At 45.1% G+C, this 27,688-nt stretch overlaps 1 protein-coding gene across 1 annotated transcript in view; it reads right to left on the bottom strand.

Moving 5' to 3' along the window:
* Window positions 1–2,303: 2,303 nt before the first annotated feature.
* The window catches only part of SDC1 (syndecan 1), a 29,270-nt gene continuing 3,885 nt past the window's right edge, over window positions 2,304–27,688 (bottom strand). The window contains exons 2-5 of the mRNA XM_075923437.2: window positions 7,703–7,784; window positions 6,070–6,578; window positions 5,429–5,552; window positions 2,304–4,600 (exon numbers count right to left, since the gene is read on the bottom strand). Coding sequence (XP_075779552.1) covers window positions 4,434–4,600; window positions 5,429–5,552; window positions 6,070–6,578; window positions 7,703–7,784 — 882 coding nt within the window. The 3' untranslated portion in view covers window positions 2,304–4,433. The remainder of the gene's footprint in view (window positions 4,601–5,428; window positions 5,553–6,069; window positions 6,579–7,702; window positions 7,785–27,688) is intronic.

The raw sequence follows: 27,688 nt of genomic DNA, 5'->3' as shown, positions 1-27,688 counted from the left end.
CTCTAGCCTCCAGGCAGGGGAGTGCTCACCTCCCGGCTCCTGTGCAGCCGGAGGAAGGGGCAGGGGGAGCGCTCTGGCACAGAAACCAGGAGAGGAGTGCTCCCCCATGCAGAGGCTGTGCAGCAGGGGAGGGATAGGGGAGCACTCACCACTGGGTGAGTAAAAAGAATGTTGTATTCCTTGCACCTTAGTATCCCCTGGGGGGGGGGTGTGTGTGTGTGTGTGTGTGTGTGCAGGCTTTGTAAAAACAGATTAACCCACAGGTTATATTTGCTAAAATACAATACTTTTACAGTAAAGATAGAAGTCCCATGGTGCATCCTAAGCTGAACTTCTAAACTAAGCTTCTCAAACTGAGGATTTGGAACATTTGCAGCATTGCCAACACTAAATGTCCAAAAAAATCAAGTTAATCAATCATGATTTTAGACCCACTTCAGTCATGAGTGTAACATTTGATTGCCTTCTGCTTTGAGGCTTTAAGTTCAAAATGTGACCCTTTCTCCACAGACACAGGCTAGAAATGGTCACTGAAAACCAAGTAGGCTGAAATTGCCACAGCCACTGACTACAGAGGAGACAAGGGGAGATTTAATAGACGCCTTCAGCTACCTGAAGGGGGGTTTCTAAGAGGACAGAGAAAGGACTGAACAAGGACCCATGGTCTCAAGCTGCAGTGGAAGAGGTCTAGTGGAGGTCTAGGTTGACTATAAGGAAAAAAATAGGAAGAACTGGACTGGGTTACCTAGGGAGGTATGGAATCTGTCTGGTTGTGATTGGTCTTGCAAGACAAAGTTATGAGTTAATAGACTTGTCAATGCCCTAACCCTTCCACTCCCTTCAGACCACACAATTAGAAGTTGAGATGTACTAGGACTATCCATATGACTACTTCCATTGTTTTGGATTTTAATTGACTCAGTGCCTACTGATGGATCCAAGACCACCACAAGCAGAAATTACATGGAAGCAGGAAAGTTTATTCCCAACCAGAGCTAGACCCCAGATGCGGGGCTCAGCATATGACTTAGTTACATGTAGAAAATCATTCATCTCCCTTACCCCATTCTCAAATCCAAGCTAGTTCCTATGCCCTAGCAACCCCTATTAAGGCAATAGCAGCTTATTTGAAACCTCTAGCACTTCATTTGTGGCCCAAGAAGCCAGAAAACGTAGTGGTAGGGGGAAGCACAACTCTTTCTGGCACATCTACACTGGCAGCTTCTTGCGCAAGAACTCTTTCGCGGAAGAGAGCATCTACACTGGCATGTGCTTTTGCACAACATCCATGCCAGTGTAGACTCTTGCGCAAGAAAGCTCTGATGGCCAATTTAACCATAGGGCTTTCTTGCACAAGAAATTAGTGTTGCCTGTCTACACTGGCTTCTTGCGCAAGAACAGTTGCGCAAGAGGGCTTATTCCTGAGTGGGAGCATCAGAGTTCTGGTGCAAGAAGTCTTGATTTAATACATTAGAACATCAGTTTACTTCCACAAGAACACGTGGCCAGTATAGACAGGCAGCAAGTTTCTGTGCAAGAGCAGCCGCTTTTGTGCAAGATCGCACCAGTGTAGAGACAGCCTCTGAGTATGGAGACAATCAGAGCAGTTTGGATGATTGAGCACCTGTTGGCCTTTGTAAGCAACAGAGCTCTCTGTTCAGTACTCAAACTGCTCTACCTCTGAGCTACCTTTCACTAACAGCAGGGAGGAGAGAGAGTATGCTAGGCTTCCAGTGCCTACTCTTCAAACCTTTCAGGGCTGAAGCTGCTTGTATTTGTATAACTCTGTGCTCTTAAGCTTCGAAGAAAGCAATCCTGGGCTGAGTCTACACTGGCGCGATCTTGCACAAAAGCGGCCGCTCTTGCGCAAAAGCTTGCTGCCTGTCTACACTGGCTGCATGTTCTTGCGCAAGTAAACGGATGTTCTAATGTATAAAATCAGGGCTTCGTGCACAAGAACTGATGCTCCCACACAGGAAGAAGCCCTTTGGCGCAAGAGCTCTTCCAGAAGAGGCCAGTGTAGACAGGCAACATGAATTTCTTGTGCAAGAAAGCCCTATGGTTAAAATGGCCATCAGAGCTTTCTTGTGCAAGAGAGCGTCTACACTGGCATGGATGCTCTTACGCAAAAGCACATGCCAGTGTAGACGCTCTCTTCTGGAAGAGTTTTTGCAAGAGAACTCTTCCGCAAAAGAGTTTTTGCATGAACGCGCCAGTGTAGACATAGCTCTGGAGTTCTGCCTCCCCCTCCCTCTCAAAAATAACATTAAATGCAGGAGAGAGTCAGGCAGGCAGACTGATCATTAGCTATTTGCCAAAACGCCATTTATTGCAGGTGTACAGATAACCAACTGAAGTATCTTCCATTAAAATTATATTTGCACCACTTAAATACAAAACGTTCTGTACGTCAATAACTCCAGTTAGCCATTCAGATTACCAAAATATACAGAGAGTGATTCTTGGCCTGTAAAAAGGTTGGCAGTACAGCTGAAATTGCCTCGTTCTTTAAAGAGTTTCCTGTCATTTATGGGAAGTCTTCTCCTAGAAATGCCGTTAATAGGCTTTTCTACATTCTTATACAAAACAAAAGATTACAGCTGTAATTAACAGTATCTGGTTGCTGCATTAATTTATAAAAATTCAGTGTAAAAATAAAGACAGTAAAGGACATGGTTTTGTCTTTAATAACGTTAACTTATAACAAAGCAATCTGTCCATAGAGTTTGGAATGAAGTAGTTTCTTGGTTTTGAGAGAAAAATTGACAAGGCACCAATTTCCTCAGTTGGCAATTCAGGAATGACATTCTACACTTTGTTAACATGCCATACACATGTCTCTGTCAGCAAGTGTTCTCAGAGCACTTCCTATGGTTCAGCAATATAAATATTTACAACGTAAACATTCTCCCTTCCCTGTACCTTCACTATGAGCAGAAAAAGTTATTGATTTGCAACAGGCTAACAAAATCCATCTAGTTGTGAAGCAGAGGCAAGATCTATATTAACTTAAGATTGCCATCCAGCAAAGTTCTTAAAGTTTATGGTGCAAAAGGTGACACTGAAGTGAATAAACCAGTACAACTTCAACTGAATGCATCTATTCTTAGTATATTATACTCAAGACTATTGCATTTGAAAAAACCCATTTACAAAACTGTACTTTCATCCAAACAAGACTCTTGACAAGTGTTCCCGTTCTTAGGTTGATTCTAATCAGCAAGCAACCAAATGACGTGGCTCTGAAGGCTAGCTGGGTGACACTGTACAAAAGACTATTATCCATTGCTGACACCCACCTCTGCATTCCAACCAAAGGCATTAGTGTTATGACATTATCAGAAGTTATCGACAAGCCAAGTATTTCTATTGTAGATATTAGTGTGAGCCTATAAATACCAGTCATTCTATATTGCAAAAAAAGGATCAGTTTAGTTAAGGTGCTCAGTTCCCTGGTCTTTGGCAGTACAAGAAGCCAGAGATACTTGGGTTGCTCTGTCTTTCATACTTTACGTGTCATGTACAGCACACAAGGTATGACGACACTCCTGGCAGACCTAGTTTAAAATCACCACCAAACTGACAATGCAGAGGTAGATAGCAAGAATATGGCACCAGATGCCTAGAACTGTGCTCTGGAACCCAGTAGGGTGTCTCAAAGACTTGTGCAACATATATGAGCCAGTAAGCTAGACTTAAGATTTTGCACGTAACAAGGATGTTTAGATATGGTTTGGTCCCAAAAGTCATTCCTTGGTTTAGTCTCAGAAGGAGAAGAGTGGGCATAGGATGCTCAGATAATTTAAATTGTAAATCATCATTAGCAGTACATGCATTCAGCAGTCAAGGAGCTTGTTCCTTGCACTCTTAAAATCCCAAATCCACTGATCAAATGTTTCTCTTGCCCCCTTCACTCCTCTTTCCAGTCAACATCTTATGGCCACTATTAAGTGCTATGATCAGGACAACTAGAAAACTCAAGAACCATAAGGTACTAGCTGTTGGACTTAGTCAAATGCAGTAGAGACCACCTCACACACTATAAACTCTCTCAGCCTCAGCTGTGTGTAACAAGGATCTTTAATAGAGCTAATTCAAGCCTTGTTAGCTGTTAATTCCTGCTGTTTGCCTAAAAGTCAATTATATACATACAGGCCAGCTCTCCCTCCCTCCCAGGAGTCTTTAGATAAGCCAAAGCAAGTTCAGTGGCTTGAAGTCCCACGTTCCACTTTAAAAAAAAAATGTTTGTGCAAGAAAGCTGGCTAGGTTCCAGGAATCCAGATTTAATTGGTAGCTCAGTTTCCAGTGGCAAGGAGGCAGGGGTTCTCTGATGAGCAAATGGCTTGAGTTTAATGCAGAAAAACCCATTGAGCAGGTTATGTGCAGGGTCAGAAGAGTTCAAGAAAGATGGGAAGTGTTCTGAAGACCAGTGTTTATGCATAGAATTCTTCTTGTTTCTGTGGTTTTTGGTATCCTCCATTCGATTGTTTTGGTTCATCCAACGAATAGCTGCCTTCATCTTTTTTCTTCATTCTGTACAGCATAAACCCAACTAGGAACACTGCAAATAGCAGGCCTATCAATCCTCCAGCAATGACACCTGTGGAGAGGCAAAAATCATATTAGATACCATGCAGAAGACCGATATTGACTGCTGTTTATTCCAGGGTTTGCTAGTAGAAGCAGAGACCAGTACTTTAAGGCATTTCATAATGAAGCGCATGTATTATAGGATCTAGAGAGTCTTCCAAGTCCCCAATGGGAATTAGGTACTCAAGTCTTTTTCGCTTTCAGTGGAAAGAGAGCATGTAGCTGTCCTCTAAAAGGCTACCCTACAGAGGCTTTTGATTCCTTCCCCAAAATGGAAGTTTGAAGATGCAGTCATCCATGTTCCCTCCATTACCTGGAGCACCACTGTGCTAAAGCCAAGTCTCCTGCCAACAGGCAATGCTTTATTACTGCAAGAGGTTTTTACTTCATATTTGACTGGGGGGAGAGGGGGAGAATAGAAACTTTTCCTGAAAATGTTCTAGTGAAAATGTACTTAACAGTAACCTGGATCTGAATTCTGCAGTACTGAGGCTAGAGCAGTTCTACAGCAACTTCTCTTACATTACAAAAGACTGCCTCTATGGCATACTGAGTATGGTTTTACTTCATTCCCATGTTCAGTTTTTAACATGCCCATAAGTGATGCATTAAATTTAGACACTGACAGAAGCTTGAGGATCTGGCATCTATATATTGTGCAACACTGCCTTGATTTAGGGTTTGCATGTTTCCTACCATATCTTGAGTCTGATGACTAGAGAGATTTTAAAATAGAAAGCCTAGGTGCCATAGTTTGGGTGGAACCTATAGTAGAGGAGACAGCCACCAATTACAACTACTGCTCGGGCCTTATGGTATTTAATGCATTTTGAAATACCTCCTAGAACTTCTTTCTTGTCCATTAACCCTTGAGAAGTTCCAGCAGCTTCAGCATCTCTTGAAGAGTCAACCAGTTCAGATTCTTGGAGTATTGTTGGATCTTCAGTAAAAATAAAGTCACCCTGTGGAAAGATACAGGGCAAGTCAGTCACATTTCGGCTCATTGATGGAGTTACTGGAAGCTTTACATTAATCGAACTAGTATAGCATGATCACTTTACGACTGATGGCAAAATAATTTCCCACACACCCAGCAATTAGCAGCTTATGATGCACAATAAAAACTATGTTGGAATCTAGAGTGGAACTAAGGGCTTGTCTTCACTACATGAGGGATCGACACTGCATCAATCAATCCATGGTAGATTTATCATGTCTGCTTACATCTACCTCTGTGTGCCCTCCCCCTGAACTCCACTGGGACAAGAACAGAAGCCCCTGCTGACCTTACTGCACAGAAGACATCATGGTAAGTATGTGACTTCAGCGACACTAGTTGCTTAGCTGAAGTTGTGTAGGTTAGATCTATGGGGAGTGGGGGAAGGGGTGGGTATAGCGTAGGCTAGGCCCTGGTTACTACAGTTTATCACTATTGTATAGCTTCAGATCAACATTTGAAAGCAAGGTGTTAATTCTTACCCCATCTCCAGAGCTTTCTTCAGGAGACAGAATTTCCTTGTCATGTATAGGGTCTATATGCCTGGGTGGAATTGTAGTGGGAGAATCAACATCATCTTCACTAAGAGTGGCAAAGTCAGGGGTAAGTGTTTCTTTGGAGACATCAGACGGGCCAGAGCCGTGGATACCAGGTTCAGTTATGTGGACTATGCCTGAGGCTTGTGAAGTGGTTACTCTGAGAGCAGGCCTGTGAGTAGTGGGGCTTCTTGACGTGGCAACTGGCTGCTGGATTGTAGGTTTCTCATCAGCTGAGCCCAGTACATAAGTTTCCTCCTCCTTGGAAAGGATGGCCTCATCAGGAACCACATCACTAGCTGGGGGTGAGGATACCATTTCCTTTTCAGCTGGGTTTTCTGTGCTAGGAGTTGCAGGCTGGTGAACAGTTGCTTCAGTATAGATTGCTGACCTTGATGAATCTGCACGTTCCAAAGAAACATTCCAGGCAGCCACAGAATGATCTGTCAAGGGACCTACACCAGAATGTTAAGCATTAACTGACGCCCAGATGATCCAGTATCAGACAAGTACAAATCGCTCAATATGGTGTGATGAGCTAACTAGGGACATCAACATACAGACAACATAATTAACCAATAAGGCTGGGCTTATCGGTTAATCCTGTTGACTGATATGGGGGAAGGGGCAGGAGCCAGTGCCTGTGGGTCTCTGCTCCACCCCGGTCACTGACTCCACAGAACCCCTGCCACCCTCCTATGCCACTGTCTTTCAGAAGCAGCAGTGTACATGGGGGGCGGGGAGGGGGAGGGCAGGGTCATCACTTAACTAGTTGTGTTTTGTCACTCAACTGTTCCCAATACTTCTAGTCAGGAGACTCTACATCACTCCTTTCTACCTCTTCTATGCTCAACTAGGGAAGTTAAAATGGAGTTGAATTATGTAACCACTGAAAAATTTCAGTGGCAACATATGTGTCTGAGGGGGGCCAGCTGGATCCCCAGGACCTAGGGTACTCAAGAGCCCCCTGTGCTGCTGCCTCTATCAGAAGCAGCAGCGGGGGGCGGGGGGAGGAGGGGGGAGAGAAGAAGAGAAGGAGAGAAGAAGAGCAGGAGAAGCAGCTCTCCAGGACCCCATGTACATGGGGAGCCAGCTCTTCGCTCCTGGTAAGTGCAGGGAGCTGGCTTGTGCATAGCCATGAACGTTAACAAATGGGCTCATTGGTTAACCATGTACAGCTACACTTTCACATCACTACTCTCAACTCTACCAATGAGGATATCCAATGGCAACGTCAGACTTTCAGGCTACTAATGTGAAATGTTAGTAGCCTGAAAGAGTTGGACATCGCCATTAATATTACAAGGCCATGTCTTTGTGAACACCTTTGGGATCCCATTTATTCCCACCAGGAACAGATATTCTGGAAGCCTATTTCCAATTCTCCTTGAGCACAAGCAGAAAGCTGAGATCAGCCTAAAATGACCAAGCTGTTCCTGAAGGGAAACTCAAAATGCATCTTGTGAGTTGTCCTAGCTGCTGTTTCCATAAAGCAGGGTATGTCTTTGCTAAGCTATACACACCACAGCCCAACCTTAAAGAATTTATGACAATTGAGCAGAAATACAAGCTCACTCACCAGCACCGGAGCCAGAGAAAGTATCATCATCATCGCCAGATGAGTCCTGGTCTTCAGGAGGAAGGTTTAGATCTGTAGTTTGCTTTAAAGAGAAAAGATCACAGTCAACAGAATAGCACACAAGTGATTAATAAAAAAAGATACTCCACACAAAAAAGTGCAATGCCATTAGCAACAAAAAGAAGTCAGCATTTGAATTTACCGTATTTTAGCAAATATAACCCGTGGGTTATATTCATTTTTAACAAACCCCGCACTCCTGCAGGGTAGACTTGGGTGCGGGGTATACAAGATTTTTTTTTTTTTTTTTTTAAACTCACCTGGTGGTGAGTGCTCTCCCACCCCTTCCCCCACTGCACAGCCACCAGCCTCCAGCTGGGGGAGCACTCATCTCCCAGTTCCTACGCATGAGTACAGGCAGTCCCCGGGTTACGTACAAGATAGGGACTGTAGGTTTGTTCTTAAGTTGAATCTGTATGCAAGTCGGAACTGGCATCCAGATTCAGCCGCTGCTGAAACTGATCAGTTTCAGCAGCGGCTGAATCTGGACACCAGTTCTGACTTACATACAGATTCAACTTAAGAACCCCAGGCGTCCCCAAGTCAGCCGCTGCTGAAATTGATCAGCAGCTGATTCCAGGAAGCCCAGGGCAGAGCAACTCTGTCTCGGGATTCCTGTAGTCAGCCACTGGTCAGTTTCAGCAGCAGCTGACTTGGGGAAGCCTGGGGCAGAGCAGCTCAGGTGCTGCTGGGTTGGTCCAGTAGCACGGCCGCTCCTTGGCACTACTGGACCAACCCAGCAGCACCCCAGCTGCTCTGCCCCAGGCATCCTGATTCAGCCACTGCTGAAACTGATCAGCAGTGGCTGAATCAGGACTCCTGGGGCAGAGCAGCTGGGGTGCTGCCAGGTTGGTCCAGTAGCACCAAGAAGCAGTGCTGCAGGACCAACTGGCAGTGACCCACCTGCTCTACCACAGGCCCCGGGCTTTGCTCCACATCTCCCTGGTCTGCTGGGGGGGGGCACTAGCTGTGTTCCCCCCCCCCCCCAGCAGACCAGGGAGACACTGAGCAAAGTAGCAGAAGACCCAGACCAGACCCGCTGCGCTTCCAGATCAGCACCGCGGGTCCGGCCCGGGTCCTCCGCCGCTTTGCTCCCAGTCTCCCTGGTCTGCTGGTGCTACTGGCGCCCCCAGCCGACCAGGGAGACGGGGAGCAGCTTTTCTCGCCTCAGAGGAGGCGGGCGGCGGGACCAGGTGTCCCGCCACTCCAGTCCTCCGGGGCGAGAAAATCCCCGTTCGTAACTGCGGATAAGTCGGATCCGCGTAACTCGGGGACTGCCTGTACTCCCCCCTCCCCCCCGGCCCTTCCTGCAGCTGCGCAAGAACTGGGAGATGAGCGCTCCCCCGCCCGGAGGCTGGCAGCTGCACAGCCACAGGAAGGGGTGGGGGAGCGCTCTCATTCCCCAGTCTGGAGGTTGTGCGGCTGCACAGGAACCAGGTGGGGAAGCGCTCACCCCGCCTGGAGGGTGACTAATTCCGCCCTTTCCCCCCCAGATCTGAAGCCCCCTCCTCCCTGCACAGTTTGGAAAAAAAAGTCTTGTATACCCTGCGGGTTACTTGTGTGTGGTGTATACACTTTTTTAATTCAAACTGCAAAAACTGCGGGGTATATTCGCTAACACATGGTAGTTCTGGGTTACATTCAGTTACAGGTTCTTACATGACAGGCTTCTTCACATGAACCAAGTCAAAATATTATAAGCGTCCTGAATTCCATTCCTCTTGGACAATCAGAGCCAGATTTATCACTCCACTACTCTATCTAGGTGGACTGCTGTACAATAGTAACCCTGCAAATGTAGCTGAATGCTTGAAATGGAATAGGTTGAGGAACAATCCAGCCCGTACTTTAAGATTTAAGACAGATTTGCTAAGCAAGACAGATTTGTTTAAATGACTGCACAGATCTGGATAACAGGTTTTTCACCTGCGTATTCTTTGAAATTCCCTCTTATCCACAATTCCCCAGCATGCTTTTCAGGGTGTATACAAGTTTTGCAAAAGTCTACAAATCCAATTTATTCAAAAGAAACCTAAATTTAATATGTTAAGGCATGTTACAGTTGTATTTGCAAAACATGTTTTGATGAGCTCTTATGCACTCACCATATTTAAGATATCTTTTTAAAACAAAACAATTTATGCTATTATGTTCAATTCAAGTGACCAACTACTCATTTTGTAACAGATCAAGTGTAGAAGAATACACAATAGTTTTAATTTGACTTCCTAGGTAACAAGTTGTGCTAAATCTAGTGAAATGCTCTATTAGCTGTAAGTCAACATGCTTTAATGCACTTTAGGGATAGGTAATAATGTGCCTTTATTTAGGAAAAAAAGTGAAGTATAAATGGAAGTTGTTTAAAACAACTGGAAAGCCTCAATCAAAATAACTCAAGCGATTTACAAAAGCGACAAGGAATCCTGTAGCACCTTATAGGCTAACAGATGTCTTGGAGCATAAGCTTTTGTGGGCAAAAACCCACTTCGTCAGATACATCTTTGCCCATGAAAGCTTATGCTCCAATAGATCAGTTAGTCTATAAGGTGCTACAGGACTCCTTGTTTTTGCAGATCCAGACTAACATGGCTACCCCTCTGATTCACTTGATGTCTCGTGATTTAAATTGCCTTGAATTAGTTAGTTTCCCCCTCCCTCCGGTGTTCTAAGAATACCAATCTGCCTTGGACAACAACTAGCTTAGACTGTTAAATTTAGATGAGAGTTTTGGCCCAGATAGGGACTCAGTGGTCATATGCAGGCAAATACACTTACTGCAGTTGCCTGCAACACAGATGCCTGACTAGTGGATTTTGGTCTGGAGAAAAAGCCTACCACCAAAACCAGTCAGTTTTGTTTTAGACAAGCAGGAGAGTTATGTATTAGGATATCCCAGTTATGACACAGTCCCCTTTCCCTTCCCCCCCAGAAGAACGACCACAGTTTCTCAGTAGGTCTGGTTAGACAGTGGCCATCCTTGGAACACAAGACAGCATAAAACAGTCAGGTTTCTGTACTGACATACCTGAGGTTTTGCCTGCCTTTTGGACACAAAGTCTAACTAGACACTCAATCTGGACATTGATCCAGAGAATCTTTCTGTACACATTAACTAGCTCATGTTTTTAAAAAACAAAAAAGGGATTATGTTATTCAGCTAGTGCCCACACCTCATGGTCAAGGTTTCTCCATGACCTTTTAATTGCAGTTAGATTATACCAACAGGAAGCCTCTAATCCCACTGACTAATCAAAGGAGCAGAATGGAGGAGGAGTTATGCTGTTGTATGTGAAGGCTGGAGGTGGAGTTATTTTTCAGCCTTCAAATACAGGCAGCACAAGTTAATACAGAAAAACTCCAATTGTCCGGCATCCAGTGGTCCGGCACTCCCGATAGTCTGGCACCAACTGGAACCAGGAAGTGCTCCGGCAGCTGCTTCAAGAAGTTGTTAGTCAGTTACACTACCACCAGCTGGATCCGCAGGTGACAGGCTAGCAATTTATCTTTCCTCTACTGCCTCTGGCAGGGGCGGATGGGGGGGACGTAATTGACTGACAACTTTTTGAAGCAGCTGCCTGCCTTTCACCCCCTCTCTGCCCCTGCCACTTGCAGGCTTTGCCTCCCTGCAAAACGGCGGAGGATTCGACCCTCACTGCGCCGTTCCCTGCCGAGCTCCTGCCCCCACTGGAAGCAGACCCCTCACAGCCCCCTGCCGGAGTACCTCCTGATAGTCCGGCATACCCGATAATCTGGCACCACCTGGGTCCCAGAGGTGCTGGATTATCAGAAGTCTACTGTAGCTTGAATAGCAGGGCCACCTGTGTACTGAAGCAGTGAAGGATACGGCTTTGCAGCAGTCATAGTAGAAGTCCTTTATCGTTACAGCTGGGGCCAGTAAAGGCAGACAAACATCACATGTGCTCAGTCCCTTCCCCAATATAAGAGTCCTAGCCAACATTTATCTAGTTACTGTCAAAACTCATTGGCACTGCTATACTCCAAGACACCCAATAGTCTTGATCAAGCACATGACCAAAATCTTATAACTGAGCCACTTGTGAAATATCTTGAAGTGATTTTTTTGCCCTTCATCTTGAATACATGCACAGCTGTAGCCCAGTCAGAGTTTATAATAAAATAATTGCATCAACTATGGTCTTTGAGAGGTGATGATTCAGCATCATTGAAAAGATTTTACTTTTGAATACAAAACACCAGCTTCTTGCATTGGTTTGTGAGCAACACACACCAATCTTACCCAAACCGAGTGCCTTTAAGGGTTAAGGTATTGCCTCACCCGCCCCCATATGGAAGATTAACAGAGTACATCTTGTCTAGATAAAATAGATGTCTGTTAACAGCACTTCGCCAAAAGACCCTTGCTGCTAGAGTGTCCTTCACAGCAGCCAGAACACAGACTTTTAATAAAGTTAAGTAGTGGCTGGAGTTCTGTAGACAGCTGGTGATCTCACCCCATCCCACGTTTTACACAAGGAGAAGCAAACAGGAGGCTCGTGTGGGTGAAGCCTGCAGGAAGTGTATCTGGGGGAAAGAAAATGGCAGTGCCATTTTGGTTGCTGATTTCCCACAGGCTGGGGGAAGGGAAAGCAGCACACAAGGAGCGGTTTTTCTTCCCCTTCCCCTGGAAGCAGATGCTGGCATTTCAATATTGCAGGGGCCATGTAGCATTGGTGCTGGCTCCCTGCTGGGGGGGAGCTAGGATGGGGCTGAGTTAGGGCTCTTCTGGAGCCCTATTTGGCTCCCTAGTGAGCCATTGGTTGCCGGCCCCTGGTCTAGAGGGTCTGTGCTCATAGTTCCATGTGGGTTGCCTCTGAAATGCACTCCCTGTCACGTCAATTTTACCTGTTGTCAGCCAGCCCTGGAGCACAAGGCCCCTCAAGTTAATACTGGTACAAAAATAATGCAAGAAAAAAATCTGATGGGTAACTTCTTGTTCAAAGCAAGCAGATGCAAATCACAAGAAATCTCAGCACAGAACAGATACAATCCTGTAACTTTCTTTCCTTCAAATCTCCACAATTTTCTTCAAATTGTAGAGGCCTTGCAATACAAACTATTCCCTTTCTCTCATTTACACTGAAGTAACATCTAATGCTGTAGGTTTGTGACCACGAACAATGTGGGTGGGTTTGGCTATTTAAAATAAAAAATAAAATTGCGCTCCACGGCATGGGTTTGCAGTCTGTGTCTTGCAAAGACAAGAAAGAGGACCCAAGACTACTGATAGACTGGCCTGTCTGTGAACACACTAACATTGGATTTAATTCTGTTTGTTTAATATTAGTGAAGCCCCAGCAATTTTCATGCTGCATGGTGAGATGAGAGCAGAATTTGGCTCATCTAGTAATTAAGAGGCAATGCAAATGGAAAGGATTATGTTTTCCACATTCAGTTCTGTATGACTTGATGAGCTATGGCTTCCAAAACTAATGTTGGTGCCATTCCCTTCTCCTCATTACTATAGCAATATTCTTCCTAGCTGGTTGTCAGCATTGTCAGAATCTCACTTGAGGTTTTATACACAACTCTGGCCTGATCAGCATTAATGTCCAGTAGAAAAAGTACCAGTACCAGTGAGTAAGCTGCCAAGTGTTTCAGTCCCAAGGTACATTAAGTGGCACATGAGGTAGCAAGCAGCAATAGTTACAGGTTGTTAGATTTGCAGGCGCAAGTCAGTCGTTATTTCAGGGGCATGTTGCTCTACACCAGTGTTTCCAAACTATGGGCTGCGGCCCAGTAAAAATACCAGGCCTCAGCGTGGCTGCCAGGGTGTTTCGGGCTCCCAGATTGTCCGTGCAGCGCTGGGTTCCCCAAGCCCTCAGCAGGGCGGATGTAGCCGTATGTTTCAGGCTCCCGGCAGAGGCATAGCGAGGGTTACCAAGTGAGCTCTTATTGCTGGCTGTGGAGGGGAGGAGGAGAGGTTGGATATGGGCCGCAGGGAAGCAGGGTCAGGGCAGTGGAGGTGCCCGGGGGAGATAGGGAGGGGAACCGGCCAGCGGAAGCAGGGCTGGCCAGGGGAGACTGCGGGGGGGGGGGGGGGGGGGGGCAGCGCAACTGGCTGGCAGGGGCAGGGCTGGCTGGGGGGGGAGGGGTTGGAGCAGTGGGGCTTGCCAGAGGAGATCTCAGGGGTGGGAACCGGCTCGCAGGGGCAGTGAGGGTGGCTGGGGGAGACCGTGGGGCTGGCTGGCGGAAGAGGAGGGGCAGTGAGGCTGGCGAGGGGAGATCGCCCGGGCGGGGGGGGGAAAACCAGCTCTTGGGGGCAGCAGGGCCTGGCGGGGGGGGGGAAAACCAGCTTGTGGGGGCAGCAGGGCTTGCCAGGAGAGAATCGGCCTGTGGTGAGCAGGACAGTTCAGGGCACATGCAGATCCTAAATAAAAATGTAAAAGCTTTTAAATATCCCCACTGCTGACAGTGAGGTTTAAAGGCACTACACTGTGTCAGAATGGAGAGAACCTGGTGCATTCACCATCCGGAATGAGAATATGGATAAAAAAATTCCAAAGATGGTGTCAGCTTTCTGAAAATAAATGGGCCCCTTTTCAATACATGTGGTGGTGCAGGGTTTTATTGGATTACAGTCCATTTTTCCAATCCATATTCCCTTAACTTGCTGATAAGAATATTGTGGGTGGTTGTATCAAAAGCTTTGCAACAGCTGGCTCTTGGGGCTTTGGGAAGACCAAAACCACCATATCTGCATACAGTCAGTCCCCGAGTTACACGGATCCGACTTATGTGAGTTTCTCTACCCTGGGCTTCCTGGAATCAGCCGGTGATCAGTTTCAGCAGCGGCTGACTTGGGGACACCTGGGGTAGAGCAGCTGGGGTGCTGCTGGGTTGGTCCCTGCAGCGCTGCGGGGACCTACCCGGCAGCGCCCCAGCTGCTCTGTCCCAGGCGTCCAGATTCAGCTGCTGTTGAAACTCATCAACGGCTGAACCTGGACTCCAGTTCCAACTTAAGTACAAATTCAACTTAAGTACAAACCTACAGTCCCTATCTTGTACGTAACCCGGGGACTGCCTGTATTCGTAATTTGCTTAATGACTATGCAAATGAATGTTACCAGTCCTCTGAAAGCTTGTGAATGGATTTACTGGTCCTTGTGTCAAAAAGTTTGGGAACCCCTGCTCTACACAAAAACCAATGAGCAGAGGGATTACAGAGACAGAATTTTAACAAAGAAACAAGAGTCTTTAATCCAGCATGTGCAAGTTTAACATAATCCAAACACTGCTTTCAGAGCCTCTATGGGTTTCCACCCAACAGAACTATTTAGTTATATCATTCCATGCCAATGGCTGCTACTCCCACCCCATCCTAAACTCATTCTTCTTGGATATTAGAGGTTAAATATGAACGCAGCTGTGAGTTAGAAAGACCCTTTTTAATTTTTGCTCCCTTAGTTTAGAGGGCTGTTCAAATGCTGCCCTTTGCTAGCTCCTCCAGGTGGTGATGAAAACCCTGCCCTTGCTGCTAGGTCTCCCCAGCTGCTGTGTTCCCCTGTATGTCAGTCTTCCAGGCTTGAGTGCATCCCAGGGTTCTTGGTGTTGCAGTATGCGGAGCTGCCCTTCAATTCTCCCCCAGTGAATTGTTTAACCTGTGTCTTCACTACAATGTCAGTGGGTCACCAGCCCCCAGCTAGCCTGGATTGAAGCACCAAACCTGGGTGGGAGCATAGGGAGGGCCAAGGCAACACCAAGAGCCTGAGCAGTCTGACATTGAAGTGGACCAGATGCTAAGTTGTCCCTAGTTGCAGGAGAAAGCTTTGTCATGGGTGGGACATGCAGACTGCCTTTTATGGCCAGATTTAAGCAGCAGAGCCTGCATGTTTAAGAATGAACTAAAAGGAGCAACTTCTAACTTCAAGTCTCATGAGGCAGTGGAATGTCTTTCTAGAGAGGCCACCTGAGGACAACAGCAGCATCTTTGACACAGCATGTTTTGTCTTTCAGTTGTACCTCTTGTAGTCCTCTTATCTAAACAAGCTAGTAATAGTGTAGGCGGAGAAAGCTGCACCCGTACAACCTCAAGTATCTACTTAAACCAATTGTCATTCAGAATGTTCACATGGCTTTTAGAAGCCGTGTGGTTTGAAGTAAGAATGGCTCATTTCAGTCTCATTCCAAGTAATGATTCGGAAGAAGTTCAACTAAAGTCATGTATGCCAGAGAAGTTTAAGGCTATGTCTACACAGCTTCCCTCTTCCACAAAAGCCTATGCAAATGAAGTGCAGATTAGCAAATTGCTGCACTTCATTTGCATAAATAGGAGCCTTTTTGCACAAGAGCTGCTATTCCTCATTTTCAGGAAGAATGGCTCTTGCGCAAGAGGGGGTTTTGCGCAAAAAAGCACTGTAGACAGTGCCTTTTTGTGCAAAAACAGCTCTTAATTATGCAAGTGAAATGTGACAATATGCTAATCTGCACTTCATTTGCATAGGCTTTTGTGGAAGAGGGAAGCTGTGTAGACGTAGCCTGTTAGTGTGAATTAACACCTTAAGTTACACCAGGGCTGCTAAGAATGATTATTGTTTATAGTTTAAAGCAAGAGCCAGTTTGTCTGAAATTGTTAAGAATTTTTGAATGCTTAAAATGTGAACACATTATGTGCTACATCACCACTCTAAACTCTAACATTCAGATTTAACACACCTGTTTTAATTCCACGGAATCAAGGTTATGGAAGACGTGGAGCCTAAAGGCTTTGATTTTGGCATGTGTCACTTGCTCTTTTGGAAAAGGAGCAAAGTTTCAGGCAGTTTATCTTACAGGGGACTAACAGCCACAAGGCAGACCAGTTTTTGAAGAAAACATTACACTTAAGGGGATTTCTCCTCAATGGTGGGGGAAGAGATAATGACAGGTCTAGTGGCTACGTGTAGTGTATCCTTTGGGACTACAAGACACTCCTATCCCCCAGATAAGGGATGAGCATTAAGTCACAGGTGCACAAGCATGTTTACACACACACACACCCCCCCCACACACACCCCCCCCCAATGGAGTACACTACCTCTACCTACCACTCATCTGGGGGTGGAGCATCTCATGCAGAGTACAGATCAAACTTCTAAACTGGGACTCTCAGAAGGACCACAAGTGATCCAAGACTGGAGAGTCCCAGTGGAGGGACGGCAGCTGGGATCACCACAACTGAGCTTCCAGGCATGCCCAAGTGGGGCTGCCCAGTGGGGCTGTAGCCCAGAGCATGTCAGCTGGGCTGCCCTGTATGACCAGGAGCCCAGCGTGCTCCACCAGAGCTGCCTTGCAGGGCTGGGAGCCCAGAGCCTTGGGAGCTGGACTGCCAGACTTAGTGGGGGAGAAGAGAACTGGCAAGGCACATGGCTAGCAGCAGTGGGGGGAGCCAGCCAGCCAGCAGGCCAGTAGCAAGGGACCAGATATGACCTCCCCGATCCAGCAAAATCCCTGATCTGGGACCATTCAGGTCCTGAGGGCACCAGACCAGGGAAGTCAAACCTGTACCAATGCTAGAGCAACATATATACATTCATTCATTAAGTGTGGATTTGAGCAAGAGACTGGGTGAGGAAAGCAGTCAAGAGAACTTGAAAGGATGAATTTCATCCCAGGCTTGCCTAGGGAGAGGTCACCTGAGATAGGCACAAGCTGTAATTTTTGTACCAGAATAGTTAAAGGTTCTCTACATTACACAGGGCAGTTCCTAAGGGCTACAGTCCTGGATCAGGGCCCACATTATGCCAGGCACTGTACAAACAGGTAGACATGCCCCAAGGAGCTTACTTTTACAAGCACTCAAAGTTCTGCTCAATTCAGCAGTCTTTCAAATGTTGTTTTGCTCCCCTACTTCCACCAGTCCATGCTTCCTGCATGCTATTGCCTGCACTAGAGAACCACCAATATTTATTGGTCATTGCAGAGCTTAGGTGGTCTATTGTAGCCAACACTGTTGGCTCACAGCTAGGTCAACTGCAGTGCAATTCATGCTTCGCTGCTCTTGAAGAGTAATGCTGTTGAGCAGGGTTGGGTAACCTGCGGCCCCTGGTTTACCTAGATCTGGCCCCTAGGCTTGGGGCTCCCCTCCCCAGCATTGGCAAGCCTGTGCTGCCAACTACAGCAGACAAGTTAGGAAGAAGTCTCCACAGCTGAAAGACTGCATATATACTCACTCACTAATTTATATAACATTGCATGCATTTAAGTCTGCCTTTCAGAATGTCCCATCCTAAAGACCTGTAACTGAGTGACTGAAGTTATGAAGGCTTACATGGCACATACAAATGCAGTGTTCTAGTATATTGAATGTTTTGTCCAGTAAAGCATTAAGGCTAGGTCTACACTATCGGGTTTTATCTGAAAAAGCTTCCTTCGCCCTACCCCGACCCTGCAAGGAGTCTGTGGCACTTCAAAGTGCAGGGTGGGACGAGGCCTCCTGCACTCCCCTGCCCCCAGACCCTGATTAGCCTGGGGGTGGGGGAGTCTGAAGCCTCTTCCAGGGCATGGGTGCCTAGTGGGAAGGGGGGCAAAGAGGCTTCCCCACCCCAGACTAATCATGGTGTGGGGGTGGGGTAGCCCCACCCCTTCCCATTTAGGACCCCCATCCCTTCTGGGGGGGCCCCCAGGCTAAAATGATTGCCCACCCCATATTAAGCCCATCTTATTGGGAGGTTAGTCTGAGTATTCCTAATACAGCCATGTTTGATGCATTTCAAGTTATGTAATTAAAATGGTAGCTTAGCTAAGGCAAAGAGCATAGCTGAAAGATGCAGGAGTTGTATTCTGTTAATTATTGTAGCACAACACAGGAAACCTTTCCCCATGCCACTGGACAAGGTCAACAGGATACCTACGTATCCACTCTACCACGTGCTACAATAGTCTCCTTTCACTATGGAAATAAGCCGCAACATGAACTTTGGTATAATAGCATTTATATCAAGATATTGTACCGGTGTAAGACTGTCACACCCATAAGCGTGAGTTATATTGGGACAAAGGGTGTACAGAGACCAGGTCTTATTGTACCATTTTTCCAGATCTTTGTACAGAATATTGATTTCCCATTTCAGCTTTTCCTTCACAGCCAATACCAGGTTTATTGCTACTACAGAATCTCATGTGCCGGTCTCTTTGCTTAACATGCAACTCAGAAGGGTATTAGAGCAAGTCAAACTAGCTAATAATTGGTTTTGCAACAGCACTTTTCAGTGAAGCAGCACTCTTGTGGTTCCATAAAACTTACTGATTTCAAAGTCTCTACTGTACAGAATGGCCATGCTGGGTCAGTCCAATTGTTCTAAGCCAGGATCCAAGCTTTCAACAATGGCTAGAGCTGGATGTGTCTGAGGAAATGACCAGACCAGAGCAATTAAGTCATCAAGCCACAGCTCTGTCAGATCTAGGACACTTGGAGCATAGCATTGCATCCTTGACCATTTTAGTTAATAGCCAGTGACAGACCTATCCTCCATGAAATTAAATACTTTTTTGAACCCAGTTATATTTTTGGCCTTCAAAATAGCCACTGGTGAGCAGTTCCACAAGTTGACTGTACACTATATGAAGCAACAGTCTCCCAACCATAGTTCTCACTAAGGTGAATCCCTGCACAGCTGCCCACAAAATATTCTCTGCCTGCTCACCTACTTTGCAGAGTCTCGCTTTCCCCCATTGGTCAGCATGTCCCTGTATCTAGGTGCCACAGCAATATGCTGGCCACTACAGAGACTGATTTAAGTGATAGCTACATATTAAAGTTATTAGTTCTGCAAGTTTGGAGAATGTTCTCTGGTCCTAGTATGTTACTATTAATTACATCAATTTGCTCCAAAACCTCCCTCCCACACCTGAATCTGGTATAGTTACTTATATTTTCACCTAAAAGAATGGCTCAGGTGTAGGGATTTTCCTCACATCTTCCACAGGCATTTAGCTTTGGCCTTCCAGCTTCTGATGTACTTAAGTTGAAGAGCAACAAGCAAATGCCACTAACAGCAAAAGAGTTGTTTATAATTAGGCAGGCTAAAAAAGTTTGCATTTCACTTGCCTGAGTTTATACTACTTTTTACTGAGTAAAATAGAGAGGAGATGTGCAATCCTGAAGTATATCTTTGGGCTTCTTTTACTCTGTTTAGTCATGATACTGTGTAGGTCTTCTTACTTCATGTGGGGCACATTTAATTTGAGCCTGTTGGTATTTTCTTTTAAGGAATTTACCTGTACCTTACAAACATGTCACCCTTGTGACCATTCCTCTTCATTTCCATTTAACTAGCCTCCTCTGTGTAATTTTCCTTTTTCAAGTTAAATGCTGCTGTAGTGGGTGTCTTGGTATTCCCTCCTCCAGAAGTTATTGCATTATGGTTGCTCTTCCTGAGTTCCAGCTACCTCTTGGACCAGACCCTGCATGCCAGTTGGGACTTAAGACAGAAGTTGCCTCTTCCCTTGTGGGTTCTGTAACTGACTGATACAAGAAGCAGTGATTAATGGTGTCCAGAAATCCTCTGCATCCCATGCTGAAGTGACTTGTTCCCAATCAACATGGGGATTGCTGAAATCCCCCATCACTAGGTTCTGTTGCTATAGCCTTTGATCTGACCATATCATTATTCATGTCACCATCCTGGTCAGATGGCTGATAAAATTTACTTACTGCTGCACTCACTGTTCAAACTTGGAATTTATACCATAAAATATTTACAAAATACAGAAAGTCTATCCATAACCTGTAACTGACTATCGTTGGATCATCATTCAAGTTTATGCCATTGTATCAATACCCTCATTTGATACTAGCAATTCAAGTTCACAGATTTTTTTATTTAGGCTTCTGCACTTCTAAAATTTGTCAGTATTATTGTATGCCTTCATGTGATGCATTTGAATGGGCTCATTTAACTGCTCTCCTCCTTTCCACTAGGATATATGCAGTGGTTCTCAACCTGTGGCTCACAGGCCTGCTGTGAAATCTTCAGGGCCATAGAGTTAGTATAGGATGTGGCCCATATAACATTGTGGGCCAAATAAGATGAGAACCGCTGCAGTATCTTCTAGTAAATCCTGCCCTAAGGTAGGAAGGAGTCTGTCCAAACTATGTTCCTCCACATCTGTCTGCATTCCCCAAGCCCGGAGTTTATAAACATCTCCGATCTTGTGTTCCACATGCCTGCAATCTAGTTCGGTTTTGGTTTAAATGGAGCCCATCCTTCCTGCATAGTAGGGGTGACTGGATAGAGGACTACACAATTAACTGATATGCCCGGGCATATCAATTAATCCTGTCATCTACATGCACTATCCTGGGAGCACCAGCCAGCGGCCATGAGGTGTTGGCTTAAAAGCCATCTCCCCCTCAAGCACCAGATCCACCCTCTCCCCACCCCACACTGCTGCCTCTATCAGTTGCTTACTTCCTTACCATGGATGTGCTCAACTCGAGTCTCATCTCCAGGACCTCTCCTCTACCTTTCCCGGTTTCACTTTACCTACATGTGCCCCATCACCACCTGCACCCCAGCATTACACAAGCATTGAGAGGTCCACAACCTTCCAATCCAGCACACAATTCACCATGTAGTTCTCCCCGTCATCACAAACCTAGCTACCCATATTTCCAATAATCAAGCCTCCATTATGGTCTTGTTCACAGGGGTCCCTCCCCCTCCCCTCCGCCCCCGAGGTATCCTTATTGAAGGAGGATACCATAACACTTCAAAGGAGGGCTTTGTTTCCCTCCACTCCAGTTTGATGTTCTCCTTCCTGCAGGCTCTCTGTAGGACAGTCTGGTGTCTGTGCTGTGAGAATGAGCGTCAAACCACTCTGATCTCAAAAGCCTATAGTCAAAAGGCTTTGAGCTGCCTGAACCAAATCCACATGTATACTACCTGCCCACATGGCAAGTACTCACATGTCCTGCATTACTACAATAGACTAGGTAGCTGCTTCTGTTGTGGACTTCCACCTGCATGTTTCCACATTGTTTATTTTTTGAAAGGGGAAGGATTTACTGACCTAGTTTTAGAGGATATTTAATAAGATATCCAGTTCTCATGCACAAGAGCCCTACAAATCCATTTTACATCCACGTGTTTCAGCATCCACAGCTCATTTTTGCAGATACAAAATTTGTATCTGTGCAGAACTCTACTCATGCACCTTTCCTAAACTCACAAGACTCCCTTGTTCACCCAGGAGAAGTTTTTAAAAAATCTCCCTGAGTAGCTCCTCCCCTTGTGAAGGGATCCTAAAGGAATTAATAAGCAAAGCATGAGAGGCTAGAGTCTGGTTAGGAACTTTCAGCCTTGCCTAGCAAACTGCTAGGATCAGCACATCCCCTCCCTCCCCCGCCCCAATCACACATTTATTTAAGTCAAGCAATTTGTAGAATCCTTTGTAAGACATGGCTAATCAATGTGTCTCAATGTGCATCTACGCTGCACTTAGTGCAAAATAAGTTATGCAGATTGCTTATCGTATTTCAAAATTTTGATGTGAAATGGGACGTGGGACGAGGTTTACAGGGCTGTTGGAAAAGTGCACCCGTTATTTTGAAACGGGTGCACCATCAAGACATTGAAAACACTATTTCAGTATGTCAGAAGTATCCTGAAGTAGTGCCACTGTTTAGGCACCCTCTGTGACTACAGGCCAGTACTCTAATGTAGACGTATAGTAAGGTACTTATTTCAGTTGTCAATCACTACCCTGGTTCAGAGGAATCTTAGCATGAGCTAATGTGTTACAGCATCCAAGTTAAAGTATTTTAATACACTGATCTCTACACAGGATTCTTAGCTCCCATAATAGCCTAGCACAATCCAGAGGTGGTTTTTTAGAATTGCTCTATATATAGCATCCATCTTGCCACAGCACACTTGACTGGCTATTCCTTACAGATTGCCAGGACAAGCCAAAAATCAATGTGCATTTAACAGCTGGGCAGGATTTTTATGAGATGGGGACTGAGCACAAGGAGACTAGCTCTTATGATAAAGATCAGAAACCCTGGACAGAAGCTCCAAATGGTATGACCACATCCTTCAGGTCTCTGAGGATAGAAAAATTAGACTAGGTAACTTTTGGGAGATTAAGCTCAACAGCTATTCTGTTACAGCCCATGACTCATTTGTTGCAAGGATGAGCTAGAAAGAGCACTCTTCACTGCCCAAGCAGCCCTCTTGTTTGACCCTCCACACCTCCACACTTGCATGTGGAAAGAATAGCTAACACCCAGAAGCTGTCCTTTGGTTCAACTGGTTTGGTACTAATAGCTAGCAAGTTACTACAAGCCTGCCACTTTCACATCTGTAAATTACAAACCCAACAGGAAAGTTCAGTGGCTTAAAATGCAATTTCACGCAAGCTTAGAATACTTGCCCATTTCCACCCAGATACCATTTAAGCACACTGACCTGTTGTAGATATTTAAGTGTGAAAAACCAGATGGCTGTCCATTTCAGTGCTTGCCAATGACAGATTTTCCACACTCCCCACCTTAGCCGGAGTGATTCCTTTAATCCACTAAACCTCACATAGGCACCCTATGTCCCTTCAAACATGAATTCAATCAGCCTGCTGACATTTCTAACTAGCATCTGGGTTATTGATAAGTATCCTACAAACAGGTGTAGCAACAGAAGTGTCCAGTTCAACTTCAAAGGACTCTAACCCAGACAAACCACAACAGGGAAGACTGCAGAGACCCCGAGTTATGGTGGTCCATTGTTCTTGGAACTGGGACTTACTTCTGTAGCTAAGGAAGCATACAGAGATAAGAAACAAGCTAAAATACACTTAGCATGGAAAGATGCTGACAGATGCAAGTTACCCAACCTCCTATTTTGCAACTGGAGACTCCCTCTCCAAATCCCATGCAGGCAAAATTCTGAGTAAGTTTAAATCTGCCTTCCTGTGTCTGTTGTATGACAGTGAGGCATGTGATAAATAAGGCAGCATGAACTGTAAACACTTTCCAGCACATATGATCTTAATTTAGAAGCCAGAGCCCTCTGATCTCTTTAAGAGAACAGACTACTAATGGCCCAAACCCTAAATTAAGTTACACTTTGTAGGATTTACACTATTTTATTAAGATGTGGCTTGCAACCTGGCTCTGTTCCACACTTTGTAAAATTGTACAGGATTTACAGATCACTAGGATTTGTACCCCATTTAAGTTCTATTTTGCCTGAATTAGGGGACTGGTCTAAATCATTAATTTACTTTAAGGCAGAAGAGAATCAAGCATATTTTTCCTTGAAAGGCTGGCAGCCATAGTATTATTGCAGGGAATTTCATGCAGACCCCAGACACTGTAGTTTTGTAAGTAGCATTACAAGAAACATTAATCTTGAAATTGTTAGTTAACCGTTACTTGCTTTCCAGATGGTAAGCTGGCTCTATTCTTCCCTACCCACCCCCAGATTTCCATGAAGTCTGTTATTCTAGTAACCCCTGGATGCCACTCAGGTTAGCAATAGGAATGCTGGTTAGAGCAGGAGCACTAATGGCCATTTGTCAGACAGCCTTTCCCATATTAATTCAGCAAGATTAATTAAGAGAAAGATAATGCATCTTCTGAACTTAGTTCAGATTTTTTGGGGTGGTGAGAAGTGAAAGCAGGGGTCTTTAAAGCAGCCATGTTCTGCATATCCCCAGAGAAAAATAGAGCTCTGTCTAGGAAACAGGGTCCTTTTTTCAATTTTTGCACATTTACAATTACATGTGGAAAAGTGTAGTTTCAAGAACAGAAGAGAAATGCTAGACTACTATAGAGAAGTTCCTGCTCTGTGTAGGTTATGTTCAGAGACCTGGTTGGTAAAATAATGTGCAATACCTAATGCAGGTGTAACCGCCTGCAGGCAGATTCGAACCTGGGACCTCTGGAGCTTTAGTGTAGAAGCCTCTTCAGCTTAAGCTCTAAAGCCTGCTGGCTCTCAGTTTAGGCGGTAGAGCTCACTCATTCCTAACTGTCAGGGTGGTCAAACATTGGAATAAATTGCCAAGGGAGGTGGTGGAATCTCCCTCTCTGGAGATATTTAAGAACAGGTTAGATAGACATCTGTCAGGGATGGTGTAGGTGGAGCTTGGTCCTGCCTTGAGGGCGGGGGGCTGGACTCGATGACCTCTCGAGGTCCCTTCCAGTCCTATGATTCTATGATCTCATGGTAAACACAGTTATACTTTTGGCCATCACAGAATCCCATAACAGTGAGTTCTACAGGTTAATTGTGCATTGTGAAAACTACTTCCACCTATTTTATTATACCCGCTGTCTATTGCATGTGACACCCCTGGTTTTTGTATGGCAAGGGTAAACATGTGACATCTCATGATAACTCTGGACTTGGGACACTTTGCAGACAGTTAATTCATTATTTACCCTTCTCACACTATGCTGAACAGTGCAGATCCCAATACAGATACTTGAAAGAGGTTAATTTCAAGAGTTTCCTCATTTGGAGAATGGGCCTACACTGTTTCCTATCTTTTAAACCACTGATCCCTGAGAGGACTACTCCTGTCATCCCATGACAATGGAGTTTCTCTAAGTGTCTTTGGTGAGGGACAGAATCAAAAGCATTGTGAAAAAAGATTGTGTACAGCAAGTCAATCAGATCACGCTGATCCACATGCTTGATACTCAAAGAATGCCTCACCATTTAAGAGCAGTATTGACCCCCTCCACGCCCCATAAGTGAATGTCTGATAATTCGGTTCCTTGCTAGTTTCTACCCAATTGCCAACTACTAAAGATAATCCTTTTTAAAAAAAAAAAAAGGGGGGGGGGGGGGAGAGGGAAGCAATCCCATAAACACATTAGTCATCCACTACAGAGTTGAGCTCTGTTCCTCTACATTTTGATTTAATCATTTCATTCTGGAAAGCTTTCCGATACCACAAACCAGAAGACAGTGCTGTGGAATACAGCCATCTGTTCAATGTAAGTGAATCACTTTGCAAAGCAGGGGGAGGGAGAAGAAAGATTGACTACTAAGAGCACTATACCCAGATATTAAGCCAGGCAAGTCATTTTTATTACTTTATTTAAGCCAAAACAGCCCCAGAGGGGTTTCCAGGTTATGCATAGAGGATGAAGAGCCATAAAAGAGTGCAACATTTTAAGAATTCAGTTGCCCCTGTAGAGGAAGTTCATTCCCAGTGAGCCAGAGATTCCACTAGAAAATGTTATTCTGAGAAAAAACCTGTTGTAAGAAGTCTTCAGACCCCAATATTCAGCTTTTGATCTTTGAAAAGGCATTGCTTACTTAGGAACCTGGTGTTAGGTACACATTTGATGCTATTAAATGCAAGTCAAGCATGCTATACAGAGGATGAGGATTGCAAGCCCAATATTAGGCCTACACAAGGCTGTTGGAAAAAAAACCCTAGGATAGCATATAGTACTGAAAGTTTAGCTGCTTTGTTACCTTCAGAGATACACAAGTTTTATAACCAAGACTCAGATGACAGAAAATGAAATGCTCGTGTGTTGCCTTCACTCTGAGTTCTGTATCACTGAACATTCCAGTTGCAGATAGAAAGTTTGTACGCCTTACAGGCCAAGTCATAAAACATGCAAGCAGTCATGTAGTTCCCAGCACAGAACACTGTTCCACGTGGGTGCAGAGACAACTTAACCACATTTCTTACATCTTACAGTCCTGGACCTAGCAAGAATTCAGCTAGGTTTGCTAGAAAGCCTATACTGTAAACTGAACAGTGTTTTAAGAGCTGTGTTTGCAGATTACCCTTTTCTGCACAGAAATAATTTTAAAAAGTTTTGTATTTTATGTTCCATTCATAGCAATGAATGATCTCCTGTGGAACACTCACCAAAACCTACATCAGCCTGTTTCTAGGCAACTAAGTGACAACATTAATGTTTGAAATGAACTAGAATGAAGGTTTAACTTAGGGAGTAAACATTGGACTCCATTAGGGTATGTCTACCCTACAGAGAAGGCCAAAGCTGCCACTGTCAATCTTCCAGAGTTTGAAGTAGTGAGTCTAGTGATAACATTAAGTCAAACAGAGGGGTACTCCGGTTGATACCAGTAGTCCTGCTTCCCCAAGGAGTAAGGGAAGTCGAAGGGAGAACACTCTCCCTTCAATGCCCTGCAGCATGGGCAGCGCCAAAAGTTAAATTAAGGTACTTTGATATCAGCTACCCACTCAACATAGCTGAAATTGCCTATCTTAATTAAACCTTATCCCATAACATAGACCTACCCTTAGGCTACGTCTTCACTGGCATGATTTTGCACAAGAACTCTTTTGAGGAAGAGTTCTTGTGAAAAAACTCTTCTAGAAGAGAGCATCCATGCCAGTGTAGACCCTCTCTTGTGCAAGAAAACACTGATGGCCATTTTAACCATAGGGCTTTCTTGCACAAGAAATTCATGTTATCTGTGTACACTGGCCTCTTGCGCAAGAACAGTTGCGCAAGAGGGCTTATTCCTGAGTGGGAGCATCAGAGTTCTTGTGCAAGAAGCACTGATTTCACACATTAGAACGTCAGTGTACTTGTGCAAGATCGCACCAATGTAGACACAGCCTTAGAGTTCTCTGCAAGAAAAGTCTCCACAGCCACTACTTCTATGACAGACTCTGCTGAACACCAAGCATGTTTGGCTCCAGGTAAGACACTTGAAGGGCTCTCACACTTCTAGAATAAGGCATTCAGAGGGTCCACATTTGACACCAGGAGTCGCAAAGCAAGGTTTGTAGGAGTCCCTACAGCATTTTAAGACAATGAGACCCAGACTGCAATGCATGCTCAATGTAGACTACATCGAAGCATTATTCTAGCAAGAATTCAGGTTAGTGCACTTGAACTTGAAGTTGTGTCTCTATTTGAGAAGATTTACAGGTTTCTTCAACTCGCTATGACTTGTATCACCCCTGAAATTGTCTTCAACACTGAAT

This window comes from Pelodiscus sinensis, chromosome 3 (genome assembly GCF_052426305.1).
Source record: "Pelodiscus sinensis isolate ZL-2025 chromosome 3, ASM5242630v1, whole genome shotgun sequence".
Taxonomy (NCBI): domain Eukaryota; kingdom Metazoa; phylum Chordata; order Testudines; family Trionychidae; genus Pelodiscus; species Pelodiscus sinensis.
Note: the sequence above shows the minus strand (reverse complement) of the source record. Positions and strands in the feature narration are given on the sequence as shown.